Source organism: Symsagittifera roscoffensis, chromosome 3 (genome assembly GCF_963678635.1).
Source record: "Symsagittifera roscoffensis chromosome 3, txSymRosc1.1, whole genome shotgun sequence".
NCBI classification, from domain to species: Eukaryota; Metazoa; Xenacoelomorpha; order Acoela; family Convolutidae; genus Symsagittifera; species Symsagittifera roscoffensis.
In genome coordinates, this window is record NC_087064.1 from 60,278,001 (window position 1) to 60,302,940 (window position 24,940).

The 24,940-nt window shown below is 37.1% G+C and overlaps 3 protein-coding genes across 4 annotated transcripts in view; 2 read left to right on the forward strand and 1 right to left on the reverse strand.

Moving 5' to 3' along the window:
- The window catches only part of LOC134842708 (heterogeneous nuclear ribonucleoprotein K-like), a 432,138-nt gene that overhangs the window by 253,283 nt on the left and 153,915 nt on the right, over nucleotides 1-24,940 (reverse strand). The window lies entirely within an intron of this gene.
- LOC134841775 (uncharacterized) lies at nucleotides 15,822-16,934 on the forward strand. Its single transcript, XM_063857813.1, has 2 exons — nucleotides 15,822-16,281; nucleotides 16,351-16,934. The coding sequence occupies exons 1-2, from the start codon at nucleotides 15,822-15,824 to the stop codon at nucleotides 16,932-16,934; spliced, it is 1,044 nt and encodes a 347-aa protein (XP_063713883.1).
- Nucleotides 17,233-20,804, forward strand: LOC134842716 (uncharacterized). The gene is made up of 2 exons (XM_063859173.1): nucleotides 17,233-17,677; nucleotides 17,750-20,804. The coding sequence occupies exons 1-2, from the start codon at nucleotides 17,383-17,385 to the stop codon at nucleotides 20,140-20,142; spliced, it is 2,688 nt and encodes an 895-aa protein (XP_063715243.1). The 5' UTR covers nucleotides 17,233-17,382; the 3' UTR covers nucleotides 20,143-20,804.

Here is a 24,940-nt window from a genome sequence, read left to right on the forward strand (position 1 = left end):
TTTTCGTAGCAACATAATAAGTGAAATACTAAAAGTCAGAGAATTTTAATTGGGAAGCTAATTTTACACAAAAAAACCAATTGAAAGCTATTAAAACTCACTCTGAGTTTCAAATTTAAATTAATACGCAAAGTCAAAAATGAAAATCCAATAATCTCAATCTCAATTTCAAAAATAAATAAGATTCAAAAACTCCTGCGTTTTTTTGCAACTTTTTTAGCTTTCGTTTTTTCTTTGGTGCTAAAAATAGAGAAGAAGAGAAGGGGTCGAGTTTTCCATGTGGTTACTCACTGTTGCTACAGTGGTACAGGGGTGCGCGTTTGAGTTGAGCAACCTGATTCATCAAGCCATGGTGACACTGCAGGAGAAGATTCAGCTTGGCTTGCGGGGTAACTAATAATAGTGACTCAATCTTCTCCATTCCCCATAAACGGCCAAAAAATTCAATTTAATTTAAGTATTGTAATTGATTTTCATACATAGGAGTAACAACACAATTGTATCTAACAAAAAAAATTCCGAACTTAATAAAGTTGAAATATCAATCTAAACAGAAAGAGGTTCGTCACGATCTGTCTACTTCTCGGATTCAGATAACTCAAATATTTGATTTTGATTTCTTTGTCTTCCTTTGTCATCTTTAAGGAAAGTTTACTGAATAATCGTAAAAAAAACTTTTGGGTGTCATGATGTGATTTGTACAAGTCCACTCATAAGAAGTGTTACTTTTTTCTTCATTAATTATTGCAACAAAATTATCATGAAAAGTTTCATAAAAAATTGTTTTTTCGTGGTTAAAAATACCGGCAATAACATAGCAAGGCATTTTGAAAGATTTTTTAGAAGAAAATAACAAACGTAACGCGAAAAAAAAAAGAAAAAAAATGAATTGGTGAAAATCAAAAAAAAGATTAACACAGGGACTACAAGGTTATCCTATGTAGTTTCTTATCAATTTCCAAGTGAAGGCGGGTAAATTTTTTGTGTTGCATTGCACGGTATTCTATGTACATCTATATTGCTTTCAAACTGATTGCCAGTTTCAAACACTACCCTTAATTAATGTGACCTTTGACACCCCTTAAAAATTTTATTAGTTGTAAATTCCCAAAACAATAATTCTGTTGAACCAAATTGCAATCGAAAACGGTTGCGATATTGAGTACATGTGTGTTTGCGTTAAAGTAGTTAGGATGCAACAATTTCTTTTGCAAACCTAAACAACCCTAAAAAACCATTTCATACTATTCATTTTTGAAATCTATTTATTTTGAATTTTTACTACACTTAATGATACGAAAACAAACGACAGCAACTGCAGATAAAGAATTTGGCGATTGCCATTTCGATATTTCGGAAAACAGTAAAAAATTAGTACGTGCTACATTGAAAACGTTTGACCAAACTGAAACACATATATATTCTTGAAAGTTTTCAAGAAAGGAACTGAAAACAGTGAATTCGAAAGTGTACAAAGACTTTGCTTATCCAGCAAATAAATTTCAAAATTACTAAAAATTACTACTAAGTCTTACTGTAAACTTGCCAGGAAATCTCAACTTTCTTCAAAAACAAACGATGTCAAACACGACTCGAGTTAAAATTTCTTCACAAAATGGCAGAAACTTGTTCGAAGTTTTGTTACCTGATTATATCAAAAAAATTCCAACCAAATTTTAAATTTATTATTAAGGAAAAAAGTCCCAAATGATCTACCTTCAAAAATTATGTGTTAGGAAGCCACTTCAAATCTGAGTTTTGCCCTTGTACAGTTGACAATAAAAAAAACACTTATCTTTTATTGATTCAGGTATAGTCAGAGGAACAGTTAAACCAATTTTTTCTTCCCAAAAAAGTTTCGGTGTACCTTGCATTTTGACTTGCTTCAAATATTCAAATTCTAAAGAGGTTAAAGGGAGCGGTGATTTAATTGACAAGCTTAAGCTAGCTCTCACTTATTCATCACAACTTGTTGCAACTGATCTCCGTTTCTTAGATTTCACCGCAATCAAGACACAATACCGAATGTATTGCTACTTTCTGCAGCATCATCTAACAAACAATCTTCAACAAGTCAAATCGCCAGTGAAAAATCTCCTGCTGTTGGGGACAGAATCAAATTGATAAAAACAATTACACCTGCCTGCTCCATCATCGACGTCAATTAAATCCGCCAGAGTTTCGGTGTCCGTTTCAAAGAAACACATAGAAAACAGACACGTTCAAGCAGACAAGAAGAATACAAAAAAATTGGGAAGATTCAAAAGTTTAATTAATGCATCCCATTCTGCCGCTTTTTCTAAAAAATATGAACATTTCAACAAGTGGTCATAAAAAACTTGATGTAGATAATGAAGATTACTTAGTGAACTTTATTGTTGAAGAGAAAGCTAAATTTTAATTAATACTTTTCAATTTTTTCTTTTTTGTTATGCCACGTTCGGTACACATAATTTCAACTCTCGATTTGAAACTTTTTCATTAAGTTTTTAACGATATAAAAACTCTGTATCCAGATAATTCAGTCAGATTTCAGCATTTTTCAGCCACTTGTTTGTATTTGGAAAACGATATTAATTGGGATTTGTTTTGAAAAACAGATCTTATGGTGGTTTAATTGGAAGAGACAGTTCGTCGCTCGAAAATCACTTAAAACAGTTCTAGTTTCTTAGATTACACGCTATATTGCATGAAGCAACAGGATATTTGCAAGAGAAAATAACACCGGACCTTAGTACACATATGTTTTGCCTTGTCCAATAAAAAGTCATTATCTAGTCCACATGCCAAGTTTTGCGTTTTGTTTATTTCTTAAAGCGTCCACACCAAAGTTGTTTCATTTGTTGGAATCTTGAGTGAAAATCAGGTTAAACCAAAAAACGTAAGAAACAAAAACTGTTTTTTAACCGTCCCATCATTTTTGATATTGAAGGATGCGGCTAGAAACCTTTCATTCTATAAAAATTTTCGGTTTGAACTGAAAGAAAAAAGATGTTTGAAATTTTGTAATTCTCATTCTCTTCCGACTGTAGAAGTTGTCTTTTTCACACAAGTCTGTTTTGTTTTCATTTTGCTATCTTTATCTATTTCAAAATTATCTTTTTATAACCCAAGTTGTGACGAGACGGCCATTTGGCTTTCATTACCGTTCAGTACAGAGAGTTATATGATACCAAAACCCAAGTTCTATTAATGAATAAGATTAAAACATGAAAAAAATTTTAAATCTTCACGATCGACCCAAACATCGTTTCTTTGTTTCTCAACACAAACTTGACATTGAATTTATACAATTATCTAGCTTTGAAGAGGTTAATAACCTACGGGATTGCTTGGCTGTTTTTGATGACACCTGCAAAGAAATTTTTAAGGAAAAAGGTTTTGTTAAATTAATTACAGCAGGTAGACATAAAAACGTTCATGTTATATATGTCAAGCATAATTTATTTCAATAAAGTAAACAATCACGGACAATAGACTTGAATACAACTCATTTGATTTTGTTCAAATCAACTCGAGACATTCAATGAATTGATTATTTTGGCAGACAATTGAATAAAGCTAAATTTCTCCTTCTTGCGTATCAGTTGGCAACGATAGAAGGTTTTGGCCAGTTGTTGATAGGTTCAGATCCCAAAACTTCAGAATATCTTTGTTTTTCGTCAAACATAATTTCACCGTCCCAAACATTTTCTACTTACCATCCTCAAAAGCAGTCATTACGTCTCCTGAAATTGAAGGAGAAAGAATTTTTTAGAATGAAGCAAATGCTCAATAGTCAGCATTGTGGATCAATTTTGACAACAGCTGCCTCAAATTTTATTAGATTTCTTTGCTATTATTTTATGAAAATTTTTCCTGGGCTTGTTCCAGGTAACAAAAACATTATCCAGAGTAAGAAAGTACCTTTTGAGAAAATTGTTGACCCTAAGCAAACTTTGGGAAACAAGATTTCACTGGTTAAATCAATCGGAAAATTGTGTTACTTTTATTTGAAAAACTAGAACACTAAGCATGTATGCTGAAGAATTTATTCTCATTCCTCGCAAAACTTATGAATCAGATGAAAAAAATGTACCACAACCTCAAGTCCTTTGTAATCCATCAATTTATGACAAATCGTCACAGCTCAATTAGGTACAGCGGTTTCGAGAACAAATTGCCAGCCGCGACCATTCACCGCTTTTAAACCCAACAATTACTATTCCTTTAACCCCTAATGATGTCGTGTCAAGCCCTCGAAAAAGACCTTTATCTGCACTTACTAATTTCAGAAGAGATTGTGACGATGAAGCAGAAAAAATGATGAATCAGATAATTCTCTGCAGCAAGCAAATTCAAATCTAAAAGAAAAAGAAGATGAAACAACTAATGAAAAGGTTAGGGATTGAGTTCACGACCTATTGGAAGCTAACAAAGTGTAAAAAGCAAACAATTGTTCAGAGCTGAACACTTGAATTTAGACGTTGACGGATATGTTTTAATTCAAGGAAAACTGATACACGGTAAAATTCAATAATTTTTGTATGACACTAAGCAAAACACAAAGAAAATTGAGAGTTTGTGTTATCCACAAAATTTGAAAGAACTGAATTATGATTCCAGTTTAGAGTCCAACACTTAATCCAAACAGATTTTCCGCTCGCTTAAGAGCGAAGCAATTCAGCCCTCAACTTCTTCCTTTGTCGCAGACAGTCTGACAACTGAGGATCCGAAAAGACCAAAACCCTCCTTATCGAAGATTCGATCGACAACCCTCAAACCCAGAATCAGGCAATCCGATACAAAAAAAACCAAAAAAAAAGAATTTCTTCCCACTAAAGACGACGACGACGATAAAAACAACGAAATCAGTAAAAAATCGTTTGCGACGTCAGAAAAGAATGGAAATCCTACTATCAGAGAAGAAACGAAAGTCAAATTACTGTACTCGAAAGGTCCAGTTGCATTTGGTACCGTAAGAAGTTTTAAAAATGCTGGTCAACTCTCACCAAAAAAAGTTTAAAACTATCTGCGATCTCAATCATCGCATACAAAGTATGGAAACATATCCTCGCTCGAAAGTGATCGTTATTGATATTAAAAAAATTTGGTCCCTTGACTCGGCATATGTGGGTAAATTGGCCATGTTTAACCGAGGGGTACGATATTAATTAGTTGCTGTCAATTGTCTATCTCGCTACTTACGAGTGGAACCCCTGAAGACCAAATATGCTAAACAAACAGCCAATGCTTTCAAAAAAAACATCAGAACAAAACAACCTCGAAAGGTTTGGGTTGACAAAGGCACAATGTTTAAAGTAGAATTCAAAAAAATATGTACCTAACGAGAAATCGTCAAATACAGCTCTCACAGTGAAAAAAAATCAGCATTTGCCGAAGGAAACATTCGATCGCTCAAAAGTTTTATCTACAAAAACTTGGAGTTTGAATGGATATACAGTTATATTGAAAAACTACAGAGTTTTGTTCAGATGATCAACTAACGTGTGAATAGGGTAACAAAATTAGCTTCAAACAAGGTCACGCGAAAGCATGTACAAGCTTTAACATTAATGATTTCAAACAGTTCGACAAAATTGGTGCAAAAACCAAAGTTTTATGTTGGCAACCATGTGCCAATTGCGAACACTGACTTGCCTTTTAAAAAAGATTACAAGCTGAATTTTCCAGACAAGGTTTTTGAAATAATTGCCATTACTACTGTGAACCCTTCAACATAGAGTCTTCTTGATGCAGAGAAGAAAGAAACCAACGGAAATTTTTAGGAAAAAGAACTTAGTTTGATTGGAAAAAAGGCAGATTTTGACAAAAATGGGCGACGTTGAGTTTACTGCACAAATGATATCAACAGCACCAATGTAATATTCCCCATACAACCCTCTGGCCAGTGTTAGAAGTTTTTTTAATAGCTTTAGACTGAGATTGGAGAGTTGCTCTCTCCGAAATAATTATCCCAACGAAATTGAACAAAGTTACTGATCAAGAACTTTTTTAGCTCAGAGCATCCGAAGTAGTAGCAAATAAATTCAACGCTAGTAATCGGAATACAATTTCCAAGCCTTATTATGGAGAACGTTTTTATCAAATCACGAGAATAAACTTCTATAGAACAACTGATCAATTAAAAAAAACTCAAAATCAAATTCATTTCGATGCAATTTCTCACGAAATCGCAACTAGCATGAGCAATTGGATGAATGCAAATGAAAGAAACTAATTTCCAAGTCCCCAAATACCCAGCCCTTCAGACTATAACGCAAAATTTGACGAGAACGGTGAACATCACATTGGTTTAAAAATGATACCCTCCTTCGATGCACCTTGAGGGAAGCGAACTGTACGAATCTCATTTCCCATATGACTCATCTAGTGGGACAAGTCTAATTTTTGTCAATATTGACATTATTCAACACCGAAATGTTGGAGATGCGAAGGCCTTATTGTTACGCGTCATTCATTCAAATAGACGCATCAAAAACCGTAGTGCCTGCAGCATTGAATCTAACCATCAAAAAATTTTATTCATTAAGACTTCATCATTATTTTTCACTTCATCTGTACAATAAATATTAGTACAGTTGCGACAGACACTGGAAGATTAGTTTCTTTTGTAGTAACTGTTAAAGTTGTAGTGACGCAAAAATTCATGCAGTTCCATTCCAAACCAATGGAACAGTATCATGCAAAGCAAGCTTCACTCCCTGATTTCTCTGGGCCCTACTGACAACGCGGCAGTGAATTTGAAGCTTTGGCTGCTGGTTTTGGTCGTATTGCTATATCGTTTGCACGAAGGGTTATTCTACCGACAGGGAAAAAATGCACAGAAAAATTTTGATTAGTGCAGCGCCTGAACTGATTGATATGAAATTCAAGTCTCCTAAACAAGCATTGAAAAAGACTATAGCAAAAACTGCAAGACAAGAACTCGGCGACAGACATCAATGTGTAGACTACGAAGAAGAAAGTCTCTAGGAGTTAAAAAAAAGAAAACAACAAACAACCCTTCGAAGAAAAAGAAGAACAGCGTGAAGTCGAGCAGAATTTTTCTCAAACATAAAAAACTGTCGCTAACTTGTTACTCAATGAAGCTAAACATAGCTCTCTGGTTTTGTTTGAAAAGCAACCTGGTTTGGTTGTTTTGAAAGTCTTTTTGAACAAAAATTTGAACCTGTCTATTCACCTAATGGACCAATGCTTGATTTTGAAATAACCGGTGACCGTAACATCTTTGTTGAGCTGCAAAAATCTATTTGGAAATACGATGCAAATTAACAAAAGCAAATGGAGCTGGTTTGAGATACGACAACACTGATAATAATGTCTCTGATTCACCGTTCCTCGTGAACAACTCCTTGTATTGCCTTTTCTCTGACTGTACCCTCTCTGCTAATGGACTCAAAATCTGAAAAGGTCATAGTAACTTTGCGCAGAAAAGTTTTATTGGAACATAATTTTCTAACAGCAAAGGAGCCAAGGACTCAAGGCTCAAGTGTCAGGGATATCGTTTTGAAAACGATCCTGCTGCGATAGACGCAGTTGGTTTAACTTCTCAAGGAGAATTGGTCTGCGAATCGAGGGAATTTTGGTTTAGCTTGTCACAGATATCTTTGCTTGTGAACCGACCGGTGAGACAAAATATAATAGCAATGAGCACCAATAATGCATTTCTTGGAACAAACCGGACGAATCCTTTTCATTATCAAAAATTGGATTGGAACACATTACTTTGAGACGGAACGTTTTGCCAGTAGCAAGTACACCAATTAGTACACAAGATCATAAACGTCTCTTCAACACACTATCAGCGCTGGTTTTGTTGCACTGCGGGTTGAGAATCACTCTGGATAACTACCAATTGCACTCTGTTATGTGTTTCGATCTCACGAGCACCCAGCAGGCATCTGATGACTTCCTGCAACCAGAAATAACTAAGTGCTCATTTTCGTTTGATCTTCCATTCTCAAACGCTCTGACAGCAAACCTGGAAAGTTTTGATTGGAGTATACGCTCATCCAAGGTATTTATTACACCCGACCGCAAAGTTACCAAGAACGTCCTTCCAATTTTCATAGTCTGAAAATGGATGAAATCCAGTTGCATGATCTCAGCCAGAATTGAAAACATCTGAAATATAAGTATCTTCGAGTATTTGCAGCCGACATTTTTTCACCTCACATCCAAACAATATCATTATGATTGTGAACACTTAAAAATCAGATTCTTCGAGGACATATTGGATTGTGATACGCAACAGAAGAAATTTTATACCTTGCTGATTCTCTCAATCTTCCTCTTTGGCAATACACCTTAAAATCAGAGTTTCCGGGGACATATTGGATTGTAGTATGCAACAGAAGAAAGGTTTTGTACTTTGCTGATGCTCTCGGTCTTACTCTTTGGCAGTACACCAATATCTATAATTTTTCACCAGATCACTGAATTGATGACAAATTGTCCCATGCAAGAATCAAGCTCTGCCATGCGCGGTTCTTTTTGTAAAGTTATAGCACATTTGATTTATGATAAAATTTTTTTATAAGTGATGCTTCTGATTTTGGTCACATAAATGATCGTGTTTTGAAACATTTTCAGATGCTTTCCCATTAACTACTGTTTAAAATGGCTAATTTGTACACTTTTTAGTTTGATTTTTAACACTAGCTTATTTTAGTAAATGACATTTTTACCCAATTGGTAACTGAAAAGCAATTATCCGAGAAACTAGGCTGCTATCAAAGTACAAAATACAAAATCCATCTATGGGGGATATCACCATACCAGCAACTGGGGTCTCGTTTCAGTACAATTTCCGGACGGGTTTCGAAACGCCGCCTTTCGGCTGAGAGTCAAGCGCCGTTTGCTTTCCTCTACTAGGATCTCAAGAAATTTTGCTCTGTCTTCAATTTTATAGAAATAAGTTAGGTAAAAGTTTTGACACTATTTATACACAAAAACAGACGGAACATACACATTACTCGAACATAAACAAAACTCTGATGTGCCTCTGAAAAAATTTGTTATAGTATGCAGATCCTCTCGGTCTCCCTTTTTTAAATACAACAACCTCTTTCAAAGGAGAAACGAGAATTTCAATCAAGCCATAGAACTGATGACAGGAGCTCCAATGCAAAACTCAAACGCTACCATAAGTGGTTTTTTTTTGTAAGTAGATTGTATATTTGGTTTTTAGTAGAAACTTTAATGGTGATGCTTCGGATTTTGTATACACTAACAATTATGTTTTGAAACGTTTCTTGGCTCATATGCTTTCGCATAAAATAATTTTTTATGTAAAATAGTTTAATTTCATATACACTTCAATTTGTAGATTATTGCTTACTAAATAGTTTTTTTTTGTCCAAAATGACTGTCAGCAAGGAAGGAAAGGTTGGAAGTAGCGCAGCTCATATTAAGCCAAACTGCAAAAACAACTAAATTTTTTACATTAATATTTTTTAGTTTTTTAGTTAAATTAGTAAATTACTTGGGGACAATTGCGAATACAAACCATTGCAGAATACATAGGGCTATAAGTTAAAACTTAATACATGGTGACAATTAGTATTATTTTATGGAGACTTTTGGGTATAAAATGATGCATGGTGACATTTAGGATTATTACCTAGTGACCATTGTTTATCATATAATACTTGATGACAATTATGATCTATACCTCATGGTCATCCATGTATGACAACCCCTCATCATAGTAAACTATATGCATACTATTTACCTCCCCAATATATAAATTGAAATAAAATGGCTCAGCGCTGCGTGTACAATACTCGATTCTGATTGGTTGAAAAACCCAGCTTAGAACCAAGTTAACGTCCTCCAACTAAGTCGGTTTAGGTGGAGGATGTTAACTTGGTCCAAAAATTTAACACGAAAACAAGAGAAGACTTTGCCCACGAATTAAAAAACATTCAATCTGCCGTACCAAGCAAACTTGGTACCATTCAGACCATTTTAGAATTTGTCTATTTAGATCACTTCAATAGCGCAAACCTCGTAAGTGAAATTGCCGCAAAAAGTGGTTCAGAAAAATTTATATAAAGTTTAAGAGTTTAAATTTCCACACTGGTGGATCGAATCCTCCATCAGCCATAACAACTTGAAGATCAGTTAGAACACTTAAAAAACAGATTCTTCGATGACATATTGGATTGTGATACGCAACAGAAGAGTTTTTATACCTTGCTGATTCTCTCAATCTTCCTCTTTGGCAATACACCTTAAAATCAGAGTCTCCGGGGACATATTGGATTGTAGTATGCAACAGAAGAAAGGTTTTGTACTTTGCTGATGCTTTCGGTCTTACTCTTTGGCAGTACACCAATATCTATAATTTTTCATCAGATCACTGAATTGATGACAAATTATCCCATGCGAGAATCAAGCTCTGCCATGCGCGGTTCTTTTTGTAAAGTTATAGCACATTTGATTTGTGTTAAAAATTTTTTTTATTAGTGATGCTTCTGATTTTGATTACATAAATGTTCGTGTTTTGAAACATTTTCACATGCTTTCCCATTAACTACTGTTTAAAATGGCTTATTTGTACACTTTTTAGTTTGATTTTTAACACTAGCTTATTTTAGTAAATGACATTTTTACCCAATTGGTAACTGAAAAGCAATAATCCGAGAAGCTAGGCTGCTATCAAATTACAAAATACAAAATCCATCTATGGGGGGATATCACCATACCAGTAACTGGGGTCTCGTTTCGGTACAATTTACGGACGGGTTTCGAAACGCCGCCTTTCGGCTGAGAGTCAAGCGCCGTTTGCTTTCCTCTACTCGGATCTCAAGAAATTTTGCTCTGTCTTCAATTTTATAGAAATAAGTTAGGTACAAGTTTTGACATTATTTATACACAAAAACAGACGGAACATACACATTACTCGAACATAAACAAAACTCTGATATGCCTCTGAAAACATTTGTTATAGTATGCAGATCCTCTTGGTCTCCCTTTTTTTAAATACAACAACCTCTTTCAAAGGAGAAACGAGAATTTCAATCAAGCCATAGAACTGATGACAGGAGCTCCAATGCAAAACTCAAACGCTACCATATGTGGTTTTTTTGTAAGTATATTGTATATTTGGTTTTTAGTAGAAATTTTAATGGTGATGCTTCGGATTTTGTATACGCTAACGATTATGTTTTGAATTGATTTTGTCTCATATGCTTTCTCATAAAATAATTTTTTATTTTAAAAAGGTTAATTTCATATACACTTCAATTTGTAGATTATTGCTTACTAAATAGTTTTTTTGTCCAAAATGTCTGTCAGCAAGGAAGGAAAGGTTGGAAGAGTGCAGGTAGCGCAGCTCATATTAAGCCAAACTGCAAAGACAACTAAAATTTTCACATTAAAATTTTTTAGTTAAAGTAGTAAATTACTTGGGGACAATTGCGAATACAAACCATTGCAGAATACATAGGGCTATAAGTTAAAACTTAATACATGGTGACAATTATTACCTAGTGACCATTGGTTATCATATAATACTTGATGACAATTATGATCTATACCTCATGGTCATCCATGTATGACAACCCCTCATCATAGTAAACTATATGCATACTATTTACCTCCCCAATATATAAATTGAAATAAAATGGCTCAGCGCTGCGTGTACAATACGCGATTCTGATTGGTTGAAAAATCCAGCTTAGAACCAAGTTCACGTCCTCCAACTAAGTCGGTTTAGGTGGAGGATGTTAACTTGGTCCGAAAAATTTAACACGAAAACAAGAGAAGACTTTGCCCACGAAGTAAAAAACATTCAATCTGCCGCACCAAGCAAACTTGGTACCATTCAGACCATTTAAGAATTTGTCTATTTAGATCACTTCAATAGCGCAAACCTCGTAGGTGAAATTGCCGCAAAAAGTGGTTCAGAAAAGTTTATATAGAGTTTAATAGTTTTGTTAATTGTAAACAATTAAGGTCACCTTTCTCTCAACTTGACTTTTGACATTACAGCCAAGCTGACTGACTCGTTTCTCTCAACTTTTCAAAAACAGCATGACTTACAAGGAAATGACAAACTTTCAGGTAAAATAATGTTTCAATTTATACGAAAACTCGGGATTAATATCAACTTTTCTGAATAACCCCCTTATTAACAGTTCCCCTTTTCTAACGTTCGCCTTTTAGTATTCCCCGTACCATGTAATATAATATCCCTATTTATGATATTATATTTACCTTAGTTTTATCCCTGATTTACTATTGTATTATTTTTCATGTACTTACTCAACTGATGCCCAACTGCATGGAACTCCTTTGACTCAACCCTTAAAACTACCCTTACTAACAATTGGTGTACTACTCTCCTCAGATAAGTTACCCAAATTTTATATTGGCGCCCCGAAAAAGTTTTGATTAGCTCGTTACACTGTGTTTTTTATTCCGCCACAACCAAAAATTTATGGTTAGTTACTGTTTTTCCTCCCCAGTTTTTACGTCTGCGGTTTATTATATCTTGTTATAATACTTCCCCATTACAATATTATTTCATTTATTTACAGTTAATCGCAGTTTATTTGATTTACATTTAAAAAAAAAAAAGATCAATTATTGCTCTTGATTTCTAAACCCATGTAAACTTTAAACGTTTCAAATGTTCATAGCCTCATTTACTTTGAATAATGTATTAAGTTATTTTTATCAATTTTCCCCTTTCAATTCGTTTTTTGTTGCTTTGCTATTCCGAGTCTTTTGTGACTCATTTATGAAAAAACTTCAGTTTTCCCGACTCATTTTTCATTCCGTTCAGAGTCTTTATTGCCTTTTGCGTTCCTTTCCGAGTCTTTTCTGACTCAATGTTTCATTCCTTTCCGAGTCTTTCTCGACCCATTTGTTGTTCGTTTCCGAGTCTTTCCCTACTCATTCATTCATTCCTTCCGAGTCTTATCTGACGCCTTGTATATTCCTTCCGAGCCTTTCTTGGCCCTTTGCTTCCTTCATTGCTTCCTTCCTTCAAGTGTTTTCTGACACTTTTGCTTTCTTATTGCCCGACTCCTTGGTTACCTGATTCGAGATCTTTTTGGACTCTCAATTTTCGTCATTGTTCTTCGACATGACATTTGTTTGAGCTTTATCTGAGCTCACTTATTCCGCTTGCTTCGAGCCTCACTGGGTTCGTGGCTACATTCGAGCTTCGTCTTAGCTCACCTTATTTTCTGCTTTGAGCCTCTCGGTTCTTGGCTCCTTCCTGTCGAGCTTTACCTGAGCTCATTTCCTCTGCTGCTTCGAGCCTCACTGGGTTCGTGGCTACATTCGAGCTTCGTCTTAGCTCACCTTATTTTCTCCTTTGAGCCTCTCGGTTCTTGGCTGCTTCCTATCGAGCTTTACCTGAGCTCATTTCCTCTGCTGCTTCGAGCCTCACTGGGTTCGTGGCTACATTCGAGTTTCGTCTTAGCTCACCTTATTTTCTGCTTTGAGCCTCTCGGTTCTTGGCTGCTTCCTGTCGAGCTTTACCTGAGCTCATTTCCTCTGCTGCTTCGAGCCTCACTGGGTTCGTGGCTACATTCCAGCTTCGTCTTAGCTCACCTTATTTTCTGCTTTGAGCCTCTCGGTTCTTGGCTGCTTCCTGTCGAGCTTTACCTGAGCTCATTTCCTCTGCTGCTTCGAGCCTCACTGGGTTCGTGGCTACATTCGAGCTTCGTCTTAGCTCACCTTATTTTCTGCTTTGAGCCTCTCGGTTCTTGGCTGCTTCCTGTCGAGCTTTACCTGAGCTCATTCCTCTGCTGCTTCGAGCCTCACTGGGTTCGTGGCTACATTCGAGCTTCGTCTTAGCTCACCTTATTTTCTGCTTTGAGCCTCTCGGTTCTTGGCTGCTTCCTGTCGAGCTTTACCTGAGCTCATTTCCTCTGCTGCTTCGAGCCTCACTGGGTTCGTGGCTACATTCGAGCTTCGTTTAGCTCATCAACTGCTTCGAACAACTCTAGTTCGTCTCATTCGCTACGCTACAGCGATAAAGGCAAGTTGTCCTCTGGGAGGTCAACTGGTATAAGTGCAAATTTTATTGCACAGGGATAAATCTACGGTATTAGGATAGGTAGGTAAACAGGTACATCAACTTTAGTTGTCCTCTGGGAGGTCAGCAATCACAATTCGGTCGTCTGCTAAATAGCGACAGGTAGGTAGGTAAATACGTCATCCTCAGTTGTCCTCTGGGAGGTCAACACTCATTGGTGCTAATCTTTGCACCCGGTTTTTTTTTGCCGTTTATACTGGTAATTGGTAGGTAGGTAGGGTCGGTAGGCTGGTAGGACCAGGTAGGTTCTTGGACTAGCTTTAAAATCGCAGTTAATTGTTAATACCGAGGACACTTTGAACGACCGCTCAATTTTCCCTCGGAGGTAGGTACAAGTGGTAAGGTACAGTGGTAATTGGTTAAACTTTATCCATTATTTCGCTCCTTCTTACGAGCATCGGTGGTATTCGGTATAAGTTGGTAGGTTGGTAAAGGTAAATTCACATACTGGTATAAGTTGGTAGGTATTGGTTTACGTCTCCTGGTTCAAGGTATGGCCCCATCCGGTAGAAATAAAACGACGCAAAATAATGACAGCGATCCTTCGGAACAAAATGGTACCCAAACGCAAGATACCAATCAAAACGTTCAAGAGACTGGCGTTCGAAAACTGGTTTCGCTTCGACGTCATCACGAAATGGAGATCAATACTTTGATCGACATGCTCGAAAACAACATCTACGAGGAAGAAGATGATCTTGAACTCATCAATGAAACGTTCACTGAATTGTCTCAATTCCAACAAAAACTTGATACCCTGAACAATCAAATGTTACAGGCTGGTTCTGAACACGATTTTGAAGAACATTCTCACTGGACAGTACAGTTGAAACAGAAAATCCGAGTATTTTCAATGAAAGTGAAAAAATATTTGAAAAAACAAGTATCAAATCCTGCTACTTCTACAATTCCAAATAACAGCGCTCAAGAAAATGCTACTTCAATTTTCCCACAGGAAACCGCAACCTCCATGCCGACTGCAAACATAATGGATATACCAAACAACAACCTTATAACCATGAGCAACAATACTCAAGGCAATGCAAGAACAGCTGCCTCTGACGACAACCTTTCGGCGCCATTTCAAGGCGACCAATCATTTTCAAATCCATTTGCTAGTGATGTTCCTAACCACAGCTCACAACAAGCTAGTGCTGCAAACCCTCTTAACAACAACAATCGAGCTTTGGCAACTAATTCAAGCGACACTTCTACTACATTCAGTCGATCAGTGCCAAAACTGAAGCCTACAATTTTCAATGGCAATCCCAACTATTGGTTGCACTGGTATGGTGTATTCGTATCATCGATTCATAATTCTAATATGTCTCCAACTGAAAAGATGATCCATCTTCAATCATTGGTAACTGGCCCAGCTAAACTAATGATAGCTGGTTATGGTGCAAACGGCGACACATACGAACTAGCACTACAACGTCTTCGTGAAAACTTTGGCAATACCAATAGAATTGTCAACAACTCTTTTTTGCAACGTCTTACAAATTTCAAACCTCCAAATCTGGCTCAACCAGAATCATACATGCAGTTTTCTGCTTTTCTCCTAACTTTAGTGGACACTTTTGAGCAACTTGGTTTTGTTCACGATATTTGTTCTACAACAAACTTGAACACTGCTCTGGCAAAGCTTCCCGACCCTGTGAGATTAGAATGGAATCGCTTCGTCATCGACAAAGACTACGATCAACCCTCCTTGAGACATCTAGCACAATGGTTTTAACGGTACGCACAGGCGTGTCGCGACATGCCTCCGACAGGTTTCCGAAACCAAAACAATAACAATTTTAACAATTCTTCTGGAAACGCTAAACACCCTAGTGGTTCCCGTTTCAATGGTTTTACTACAAATGGTGTAGGAAATCAAAATCAGCGCTTTAACCATCAGGGAGATCAACAAAACTCTCGTGCTCAGAATAATGTAAACTCGAATGCTTGTCCTAGTGGAGACACCTGTGGACCTCTCTACAAATGCGAGCACTTCAAAGCTTTAGACCCTAAGCAACGAAAAGAGCATGCCCGAAAAATGCACTTATGCTTTAACTGTCTAGGGAATCATAGGTTTACTGACTGCAATTCGAAATCGCTCTGTCGAACCGATAATTGTGGTAAAAAACACCACACTCTACTCCACGATCCTTCTGATACTTATGGAAAAAACCCTAGTAAAGCTGCAGTGAATCGCGCAATAGCTTGTCAGAGATCAGGTCAATCAGCTTTTGTACCAATCGAATTATCAAATGGTGATAAAACACTTTGTACCTACGCTTTCTTAGATAGTGGTAGCTGCGTAACTCTACTACTGGACTCAGTGGCAACTCAACTAGGCTTGGACGTCAACAAGAAGCACTCACTTCCCATATCTGGATATCATGAGACCAAGTCAGTTCAAGTTACATCTGTGGATGTACAAATTAGACCATACAAAAGCACATCGACTCCAATGACGCTCGATGACGTACTCACGGTAGATGAAAATAATTTGGCCCCAGTTGATATTTTTCAACTAAACGCAATGTGCAACAATTTTCCACATTTAAAGCATGTTAAATACCCGGACTTAAACGACAATAGCATATCGCTAGTCATCGGAAACAACAATCCAGAATATCATGAGATCAAAAATACCGTTTATGGCCCCAAGAATGTTCCCTGGGCTATCGAAACCCTTTTGGGATGGACATGCACAGGTCGGAACAAAACGCAATATAATTCCGTTCCATCTGTTCCGGTGAACTTCACACAAGTTCATTCACACAATAACTTAGATGAAAAAATTATACCAGAAAGTTCTCAACTGGATGAAAATAGAAAACACAGGCATCGCTTCTTCAAAACGCTCGCACTCCAAATCGGATAAAAGAGCAATCGATATTCTCGAAAACTCTTGTACTTTAGTAGATGGTCACTATCAAATTGACCTTCTTTGGAAAGAGGATACTGATCTTCCAAATAACCGTTGGCTAGCTGAAAAGCAACTCAACAGCCTCGAATTTCGCCTTAAAAGTAAACCTGATTTAAGGGAGAAATACCGCGCAACAGTCATCACTGACTTAGAAAAAGGCTTTGTCACCAAAATAGATGCAAAACATGACACTGCAATCAAATCTTGGTATTTGCCCCATCATCCAGTGACAAATGTCAACAAACCAGACAAAGTTAGACGAGTCTCAAATGCTTCCAGCATTTTTCAGGGTAAATCCCTCAACTCGAGTTTGCTCAAAGGGCCCGATCTTTTGTGCAACTTAACAGGTCTCATAATTCGCTTTCGACAAAATAAAATAGCAATATCTGCTGACATAGATGCTATGTTTATGCAAGTGCTAGTCAGCCCAAAGGATAGACCTTTTCTAAGATACCTTTGGAAAGAAAATGGTAAATTAGAAACTCACGAATATACACGACACATTTTCGGTGCCACAGACTCACCATGCGTGGCTTGCTACGCAGTACGACGATGTGCATCAGACAGTAAAAACGACTTTCCTCTGGCTTCTGAAATCATTCAACGGAATATCTACATGGATGATTTGTATGTCACTTCGTCAACGGTAGAAGAAGCCCTCCAACAAATGACACAACTACGAGGATCTTTATCTCGAGGTGGGTTCAACTTGAATAAGTGGAACTCAAACAGTAAACCATGCCAGGATTCAATTGATCCAAATATTTTAGTCAGCCCTAATGATCCAACGCCTAAACATCAACGAGTTCTCGGTGTTCACTGGAATACCAACACTGACTGCTACTTCATCGATAACAAAAAGTTTGTAAAAATTCTACGTATTGGCATTGCTACGCTACGGAAACTCCTGAAGTATACCGCTTCTTTATTTGACCCACTCGGAATAGTGGCTCCATTGACAATTCGGATTCGAAAAGTTCTCCAATCTGTTTGGTCACAAGGTGTTAAGTGGGATACTCCATTAGACACGGATAAACTTCCCGATTTCAAACTTTGGGTAGACGAAATGGAAAATTTCGAAACTGTTTCATTCCAAAGGAACTTCTTTGATAAAGAAAACCCTGCTTCAATCCAGCTTCACACGTTTTGTGATGCATCAGAATTCGCTCTCGCTGCTGTTTGCTACCTAAGAATAGTCTACAGCGACGGCTCCACATCTTTGAAGTTTATAATAGGAAAGACAAGAGTCGCTCCTATGAAACGTGTTACAATTCCCAATCTCGAGTTGCAAGCTGCAGTATATGCTGCCCAACTATCGCTCTTTGTTTCAGAGGAAATTGACCTCAAAGTTGAAAAAACTTATTTCTGGTCTGACAGTACTACTGTTTTGTATTGGCTGCGAACACCTGAAATACGACACAAAATTTTCGTCGCTAATCGGCTTCAGAAAATTTTAGACGTTTCTAAACCTGAACAGTGGTTTCACGTTCCAACTCTGCTAAATCCTGCTGACGACGGTACCAGAGGATACATTGCTTTAGAAATGACCTCAAGCTGTCGGTGGCTACTAGGACCGGAATTTCTGTTGAACGATTCTTCTCAATGGCCTTCACAGGAAAACATTCGGCTTGAGAACATTCCTGTATTCGTTACTTCATTAGAGTCTAAATTTGAGCCTATATTTGACATCAAACGCTTCAGCAACTGGAAAAGACTAATACGGACAGTTGCATACTGCTTCTTATTCGCAGAAAATCTCAAACGGAAGATCAACAAACAGTCGAAGGTCGATCTTCAACTCTTGCATCTAACGAAATCGCACTTTCTCATAATTAAAACTGCCCAAAGGACAGATTTTGTCTCTGAAATTTCAGACATCAAAAAAGAAAAACCAATTGAAGGCAAAAGTAGACTTCGAACATTAGCACCGTTTGTGGACAACTTCGGTATCCTGCGTTCTCGTGGACGTCTCACGCGTGCCCCTATCATGCTATCAGCTAGATATCCAATCATTCTCGCTGGTGAAAACCCCAATGTTCGCCTGCTGTTAGCTAACATCCATGTTCTACATTCCCACTGCGGAAAGGAACAAGCAATTGCCATAGCACAGGAAAACTACTGGATTCTTCGCTGCCGCGTCGTGCTGAAAAGTATCATACACAGTTGTATACCCTGCAGAAGAATGCAACAACAAGTCGACTACCCTCAGATGTCAGATCTTCCAATTGATCGACTGCCATCAAAAAATCATTTTCCTTTTGCAACGACTGGATTGGACTACGTTGGACCTTTTCCCATCATCCTTCAAGGAAAACAATACCAAGCGTATATTTTACTGTTCACATGCTTAGTGATCAGAGCTGTGCATCTTGAAATCTCATTAGGACTATCGACAGACAGCACTCTTCTTTGTATCAGACGCTTTTTTGCCCGGCGAGGAAAACCATCGAAAATGGTTTCTGATTGTGGGACAAGTTTTGTGGGCTCCAATTCTGAGCTGAAGAAATGTCTAGACAACTTGGAAAAGAACAAAGAATTTGTGGAAAGCATCAATCAGCTGGACGTATCACTCGAATGGAAATTCAACCCTCCTGCGGCCCCTCATTTTGGTGGTTCTTGGGAACGACTAGTTCAGATATTTAAACTTTCCCTGTACAAAGTCATCGGATCAAGAACACTCTCCTATGAAACACTGGCTACTTTCACGACCGAAATTGAATCAACCATGAATTCACGACCTTTAACCAATGTGTCTGACGACATCAAAGATGATCTGCCTCTCACTCCCAACCATTTCCTTCTTGGTCGTGGAACTCCAAATTTACCGCCTGGTATCTTCAAGGACAAGGATTTATCTCTGTCAAAATCATGGAAAGCATCCCAACTACTCGCAGATCACTTCTGGAATCGCTTTCTTCGAGAGTACTTACCAGGTCAGCAGAAACGATCAAAGTGGACTTCTGCGACTTCCAATTTGCAACCCGACGACATGGTCTGGATGTTGGAGGATTTTACACCTCGTGGACTGTGGCCTCTTGCTAAAGTGGTGGAAACCTTTCCTGGACAAGATGGAATAGTCCGCTCAGTGAAGCTGAAAACGCCAACTGGATTCAAAGTTCGACCTGTGGTCAAATTGAGCCGCGTTTTCCCAGTTTCGCAGTAACCAAGCTCCAAATAGCTAACCAACCAAATAATCACGCAACTCAGCCTTCAACATATCAACTCGACAAAGATGAACAAATCTACGACTCGTCAATTCAACTAAGACAATCAGCTCAACGATAGACAAACCAAGATGAAGATGAAAAAGAACAATTTCTGGTTCCCTTATCTACTGGTTCCCTTATCTTTGTATTTTACCGTATCCTTACTATTTTATTCAATACTTTATTTGCAAGCTCTGCAAATGTGGGCGGGTGTTAATTGTAAACAATTAAGGTCACCTTTCTCTCAACTTGACTTTTGACATTACAGCCAAGCTGACTGACTCGTTTCTCTCAACTTTTCAAAAACAGCATGACTTACAAGGAAATGACAAACTTTCAGGTAAAATAATGTTTCAATTTATACGAAAACTCGGGATTAATATCAACTTTTCTGAATAACCCCCTTATTAACAGTTCCCCTTTTCTAACGTTCGCCTTTTAGTATTCCCCGTACCATGTAATATAATATCCCTATTTATGATATTATATTTACCTTAGTTTTATCCCTGATTTACTATTGTATTATTTTTCATGTACTTACTCAACTGATGCCCAACTGCATGGAACTCCTTTGACTCAACCCTTAAAACTACCCTTACTAACAATTGGTGTACTACTCTCCTCAGATAAGTTACCCAAACTTTATAAGTTTCAAATTCCACACTGGTGGATCGAATCCTCAATCAGCCACAACAACTTGAAGATTCGACAATTAGGCCACTGACACCTTTAACAATTGATTTTCAATCATGCCTTAAGAGTAATTACCACAGGCGGTAGTGAATGCAATTTAATTAAGCGGGTATTACCGCAACTCATATTGTTCATAAAACGTAGAAAAAAGTGAAAAACAATGGAAAAATTTTAAGTTGAAAAATACTAAAGGCAAATTTTAACACAACTTTGACTTGCCAACGTACAGCTTAATATTTAGTAAAACTTTAGTTCTAAAAAATTATATAATTTTAGAGGCACGTAGTATAGTGGTAAGGCGTTTACTTCGTGATAGTCGGATTGTCTTATCGATCGGCTGCCATGGCAATTATAGTTTGTGAGGACAAGCTTTCACTTGGCCTCCAGCTTCAGATCTACCACGACCTGACAGATTTCGGCTAGAATGGCGGTACTACGTGAAAGTTCTAGACGCAAAAAGACTACCTTGAGTTGCAAAAAAAGACTGCTCGTATCAGGGCAAAACCCTGAATGTTCCAACTGCCTTTTAAGCTCTATGGAGCAGTGGTAACATGAAAAAGTTGAACGTTATTAAAAAAAACTATTTTTTTATTTGAGATTTTTTTGGGAAAACCATCATCCCACATAGCATATAAAGTACAAAGTGATAGATTTCGCTCTAATGAAATATCAATTTTGGCATAAAAGCTTCCTTCAACCAACTGGGAACGTATTCTAAGGCAAACTAAATCTCCGCTTACGCGTTAATAGCGAGAATTATATCGCGCGTTAATTGTCCCAAATTTGCCAAATGGCTCTCTTAAAACGCTCATAACTTTACAATAATGATCAAAGGTGAAAAATCTTTTCAAAACTAAGCTCAAGACAACAATACTTTTTGTATGATATGAAAATTTTCGTCAAAAACTCTGTCGAAATTCGTCTTAAGAAGAAAAAAAATTACTTTGAGCACAAATATCCGTTACATTCGTTGCGAAATTCGAAACAATAACTTCGCTCAATAAAATAACTTTTTGGAATGTGCGGTATATAAGAGAAACCGACTACGCATAGACAGGCTGCAAAACCTTTCGTAGATCCTCTGCAAATCATGGAAACGACAATTATTACTATTAATTTTGAGGCCAGTCGATGTATTTTGAATTGTGAGCGGAATCTGTTACAAGATGAAAACGGTTAGTCGTGCAATCTGCCACAAAACTTTTTTGTCTGTTTTTTTTTTGCTGCTGTGGAATCCAAATACAAATGGCTACAACATTGTTCCACTCCAAATCTCTTCAAAACCATTAAAACTTGCAGAAGCGGTCACGAAAACTGCGGAACCCAGAACAACGCGTGAAATCTGTAAAAAAAAAAAAACAATTCGCCGTAGTTTCAGCTGTCACAAAATTCTCAATTTTCATGCGGAATCCGGTTTGCAGTAGAATCTGCTGACATTTGCGATGTCCGCCTAGATTTTCGGAATCCATTTACAATTTGCGGAATATGCTTACAAATGCGAAATCTGTAACAACTTGCTATATTCGCTCATTGCGGATTCCGCGACGCATCTAGCATTTCGACAATGTTTTAAGCTAAAATAATTTGATTGGTGACTTCGCAAAACATAGAATATTTTCTTTCCGCAAAGCATATGCTTAAAGGCTTGTGTCCGAACTCAAAGGTTCCACACACAACAAGCAGTGCTTGTAACCAGATCACAGCGAAATTTATTTTTTTTGTGGAATAAACTCACCGGAATCAGGGGCGGAATACGGGGAGGCGAACGCTCCCCCCCTCCCTCAGGGATTCGAATCCCCTGCGGACCCAAAGGGTCCCCCTGTACAATTATGAGATATCCACTTTTGGCTGTCGGACCCTAAACTTTTTCTAAAGGCGCCTTGGGCGCCATACTATATTAATTTTGAGGGGGGAGCATAATAGTATGATGATTTTTTGGTCAAAATTTTCCAAAAAGTGCCTCAAAACACATTTTTTGGCATTGTCTTGCTAATTTTGCGTGCGGTGCCGACAATTTGGCCAAAACAGGTTGTTTTAGTGCTTTGGCAGAGCTTGGAAAATCAATTTAGTCGACCTAAAAAAGAGGTGGTCAAAACTTCGCCCCCCTCTCGAGAAAACCTTAGATCCGCCCCTGACCAGAATACAACTTTTTCTTAAAGTTTTGTCAGAACAAGTTAATTCCGAAAGCTTTATTCTCATACTAAATCAATATTCAAAAACATAAAACATAAGTCATATGGATTTCAGGCCGCTCATCTCAAACACAAAAGGATGCAAGTTCGGTTCAAGTTGATCGAAAACCTTGTTTTAAGGTTTTATTGGAATACATTGCATAGCAGGTGGCAAAAATTCACCCATTTTCCTAAGCAATAATTCAGGATTTTTCTTTTGTTTATGTTATTCTCTTTGATTGTTTTCAACTTTGCACCTGCAGTGCCAATAAACTAATCAGGGAAAATTGAAGATCAAATGTATGTTTTTCTTTATCTTCTAATAGCCTACATAATCAGACTTTTTTAGATAGCCTTTTTCCCTTTGCGGCAGGCAATAAAACAATTTCATGTTCAGCTCAGAGATTGGAATAAAAATTCATTTAAAAATAATACTGATCTCCAACAACTTTGACAGCCGTGTGCTGGACAGAGCATGGCTGTTTATTTTACAAACTCACTTATTCGAAAAAATTACTCTAACGCAATCAATATACTTTTGATTTTCACAACTTTTTGCGCCAAATGAAAGTTTATTGGCAATTTTTTTGAATATCTAAGAAGAAAAAACAAAAAAGGCAAATAAGCGACCGGCAACAGAATTAAACAAGACTGGTTGTACCAAGGCGAAGCCCTGAAGTTTCTGACTATCTTGTAAGGTCTTTGGAGAAGTAATAACACGAAAAAACTAGAAATTTAAAAAAATAAAATTAAATTTTTTGAAGTATGTAGGTGAAAATTACTGAAAATTATCTCCCCAGTCCCCACACACGATACAAAGTACAAAAGGATAGATTTCGCTCCTTGTAACAAATCAATTATGGCAAATAAGCTTCTTTCAACCAATTTGAAACGATATCTACGATGGATTAAATCTGCGCTTGCGCGTTGATAGCTCGAAAAATATCGACTTTTTAACTATCCCAAATTGGCCAAAATGGTAAATTTTAAACCCCCATATTTTTACGAAAAAAAAAGATCACAGGTGAAATATTCCGTTGAAAATGGCTAGTTAAAAAGTCGAAACTTGTCTGAAGAAAGAAAAAAGCACCCCGGGCACAAATATTCCGTTACTTTTGTTAGGAAACTCAAAACAATGAATTTAATAGCCAGAAAACCAGCACGAAAGCAAGACGCGCAGAAAAAATGAACGTAAAATGCGGCTTTAAAAAATTGTAAAAATATTAAAATTCTGTTAAACGCATTTTTTCTCCTTGTTATAAAACGGTTTTTACTCCTCTGTGTTAAGCGGTTGAAGACAAAATCTCTTATTTTCACATTTTTCATTTGAGTTCTTAGAAAAATTATTTAAAACGTCGGACACTACGGGATTCAGATATGGATTTCCCACACACCTAAGGATGACTTGATTTCTGCTACTATCATGTTACTTTTAAACATTAGGTAGCAAAAAATTCGCTTTAACTAAACAGATATAGCTAGATATCCTTTTGGCTTACTCGAAGCATGAATTCTGTTCAAAACCCTGCACCAAACTGCGCGAAATGACATGGAAAGGGAGTTAATTGTAAAATATTACAAAAACAAACTTCATAGGGATTCTTCAACAAACTTTTTAATGTGAGATTCAATTCCACTTGGTTTTAGTTTATTTCAGCAGATCAGTTTTCCGGACTGGAGTGCAATTTTCAAAATATCAGAAATATCAAAACAAGCAAGCAAATTTTGAAGATCCAGTTATGCTTGTATTTGATTCAGTTTGTCAGAAAAACTTTAGATATCATATTGAAGCCATTTCAACCATGATATGGAGTCGATGAAAATTTCCCATGTTCTCTCTGGTTTGAGAAAAAGTTTTTGTTTTTCAGAATCAGTAGATTTTCAGACCGGA

Coding starts and splice junctions, on each gene's coding strand:
- LOC134841775 (XM_063857813.1), top strand. CDS start 15,822: ATGCCTCCGACAGGTTTCCGAAACCAAAACAATAACAATTTTAACAAT. Junction 16,282..16,350: donor AATAGCTTGTCAGAGATCAG/GTCAATCAGCTT, acceptor ACGCTTTCTTAG/ATAGTGGTAGCTGCGTAACT.
- LOC134842716 (XM_063859173.1), top strand. CDS start 17,383: ATGTTTATGCAAGTGCTAGTCAGCCCAAAGGATAGACCTTTTCTAAGA. Junction 17,678..17,749: donor ACGAGGATCTTTATCTCGAG/GTGGGTTCAACT, acceptor CAAATATTTTAG/TCAGCCCTAATGATCCAACG.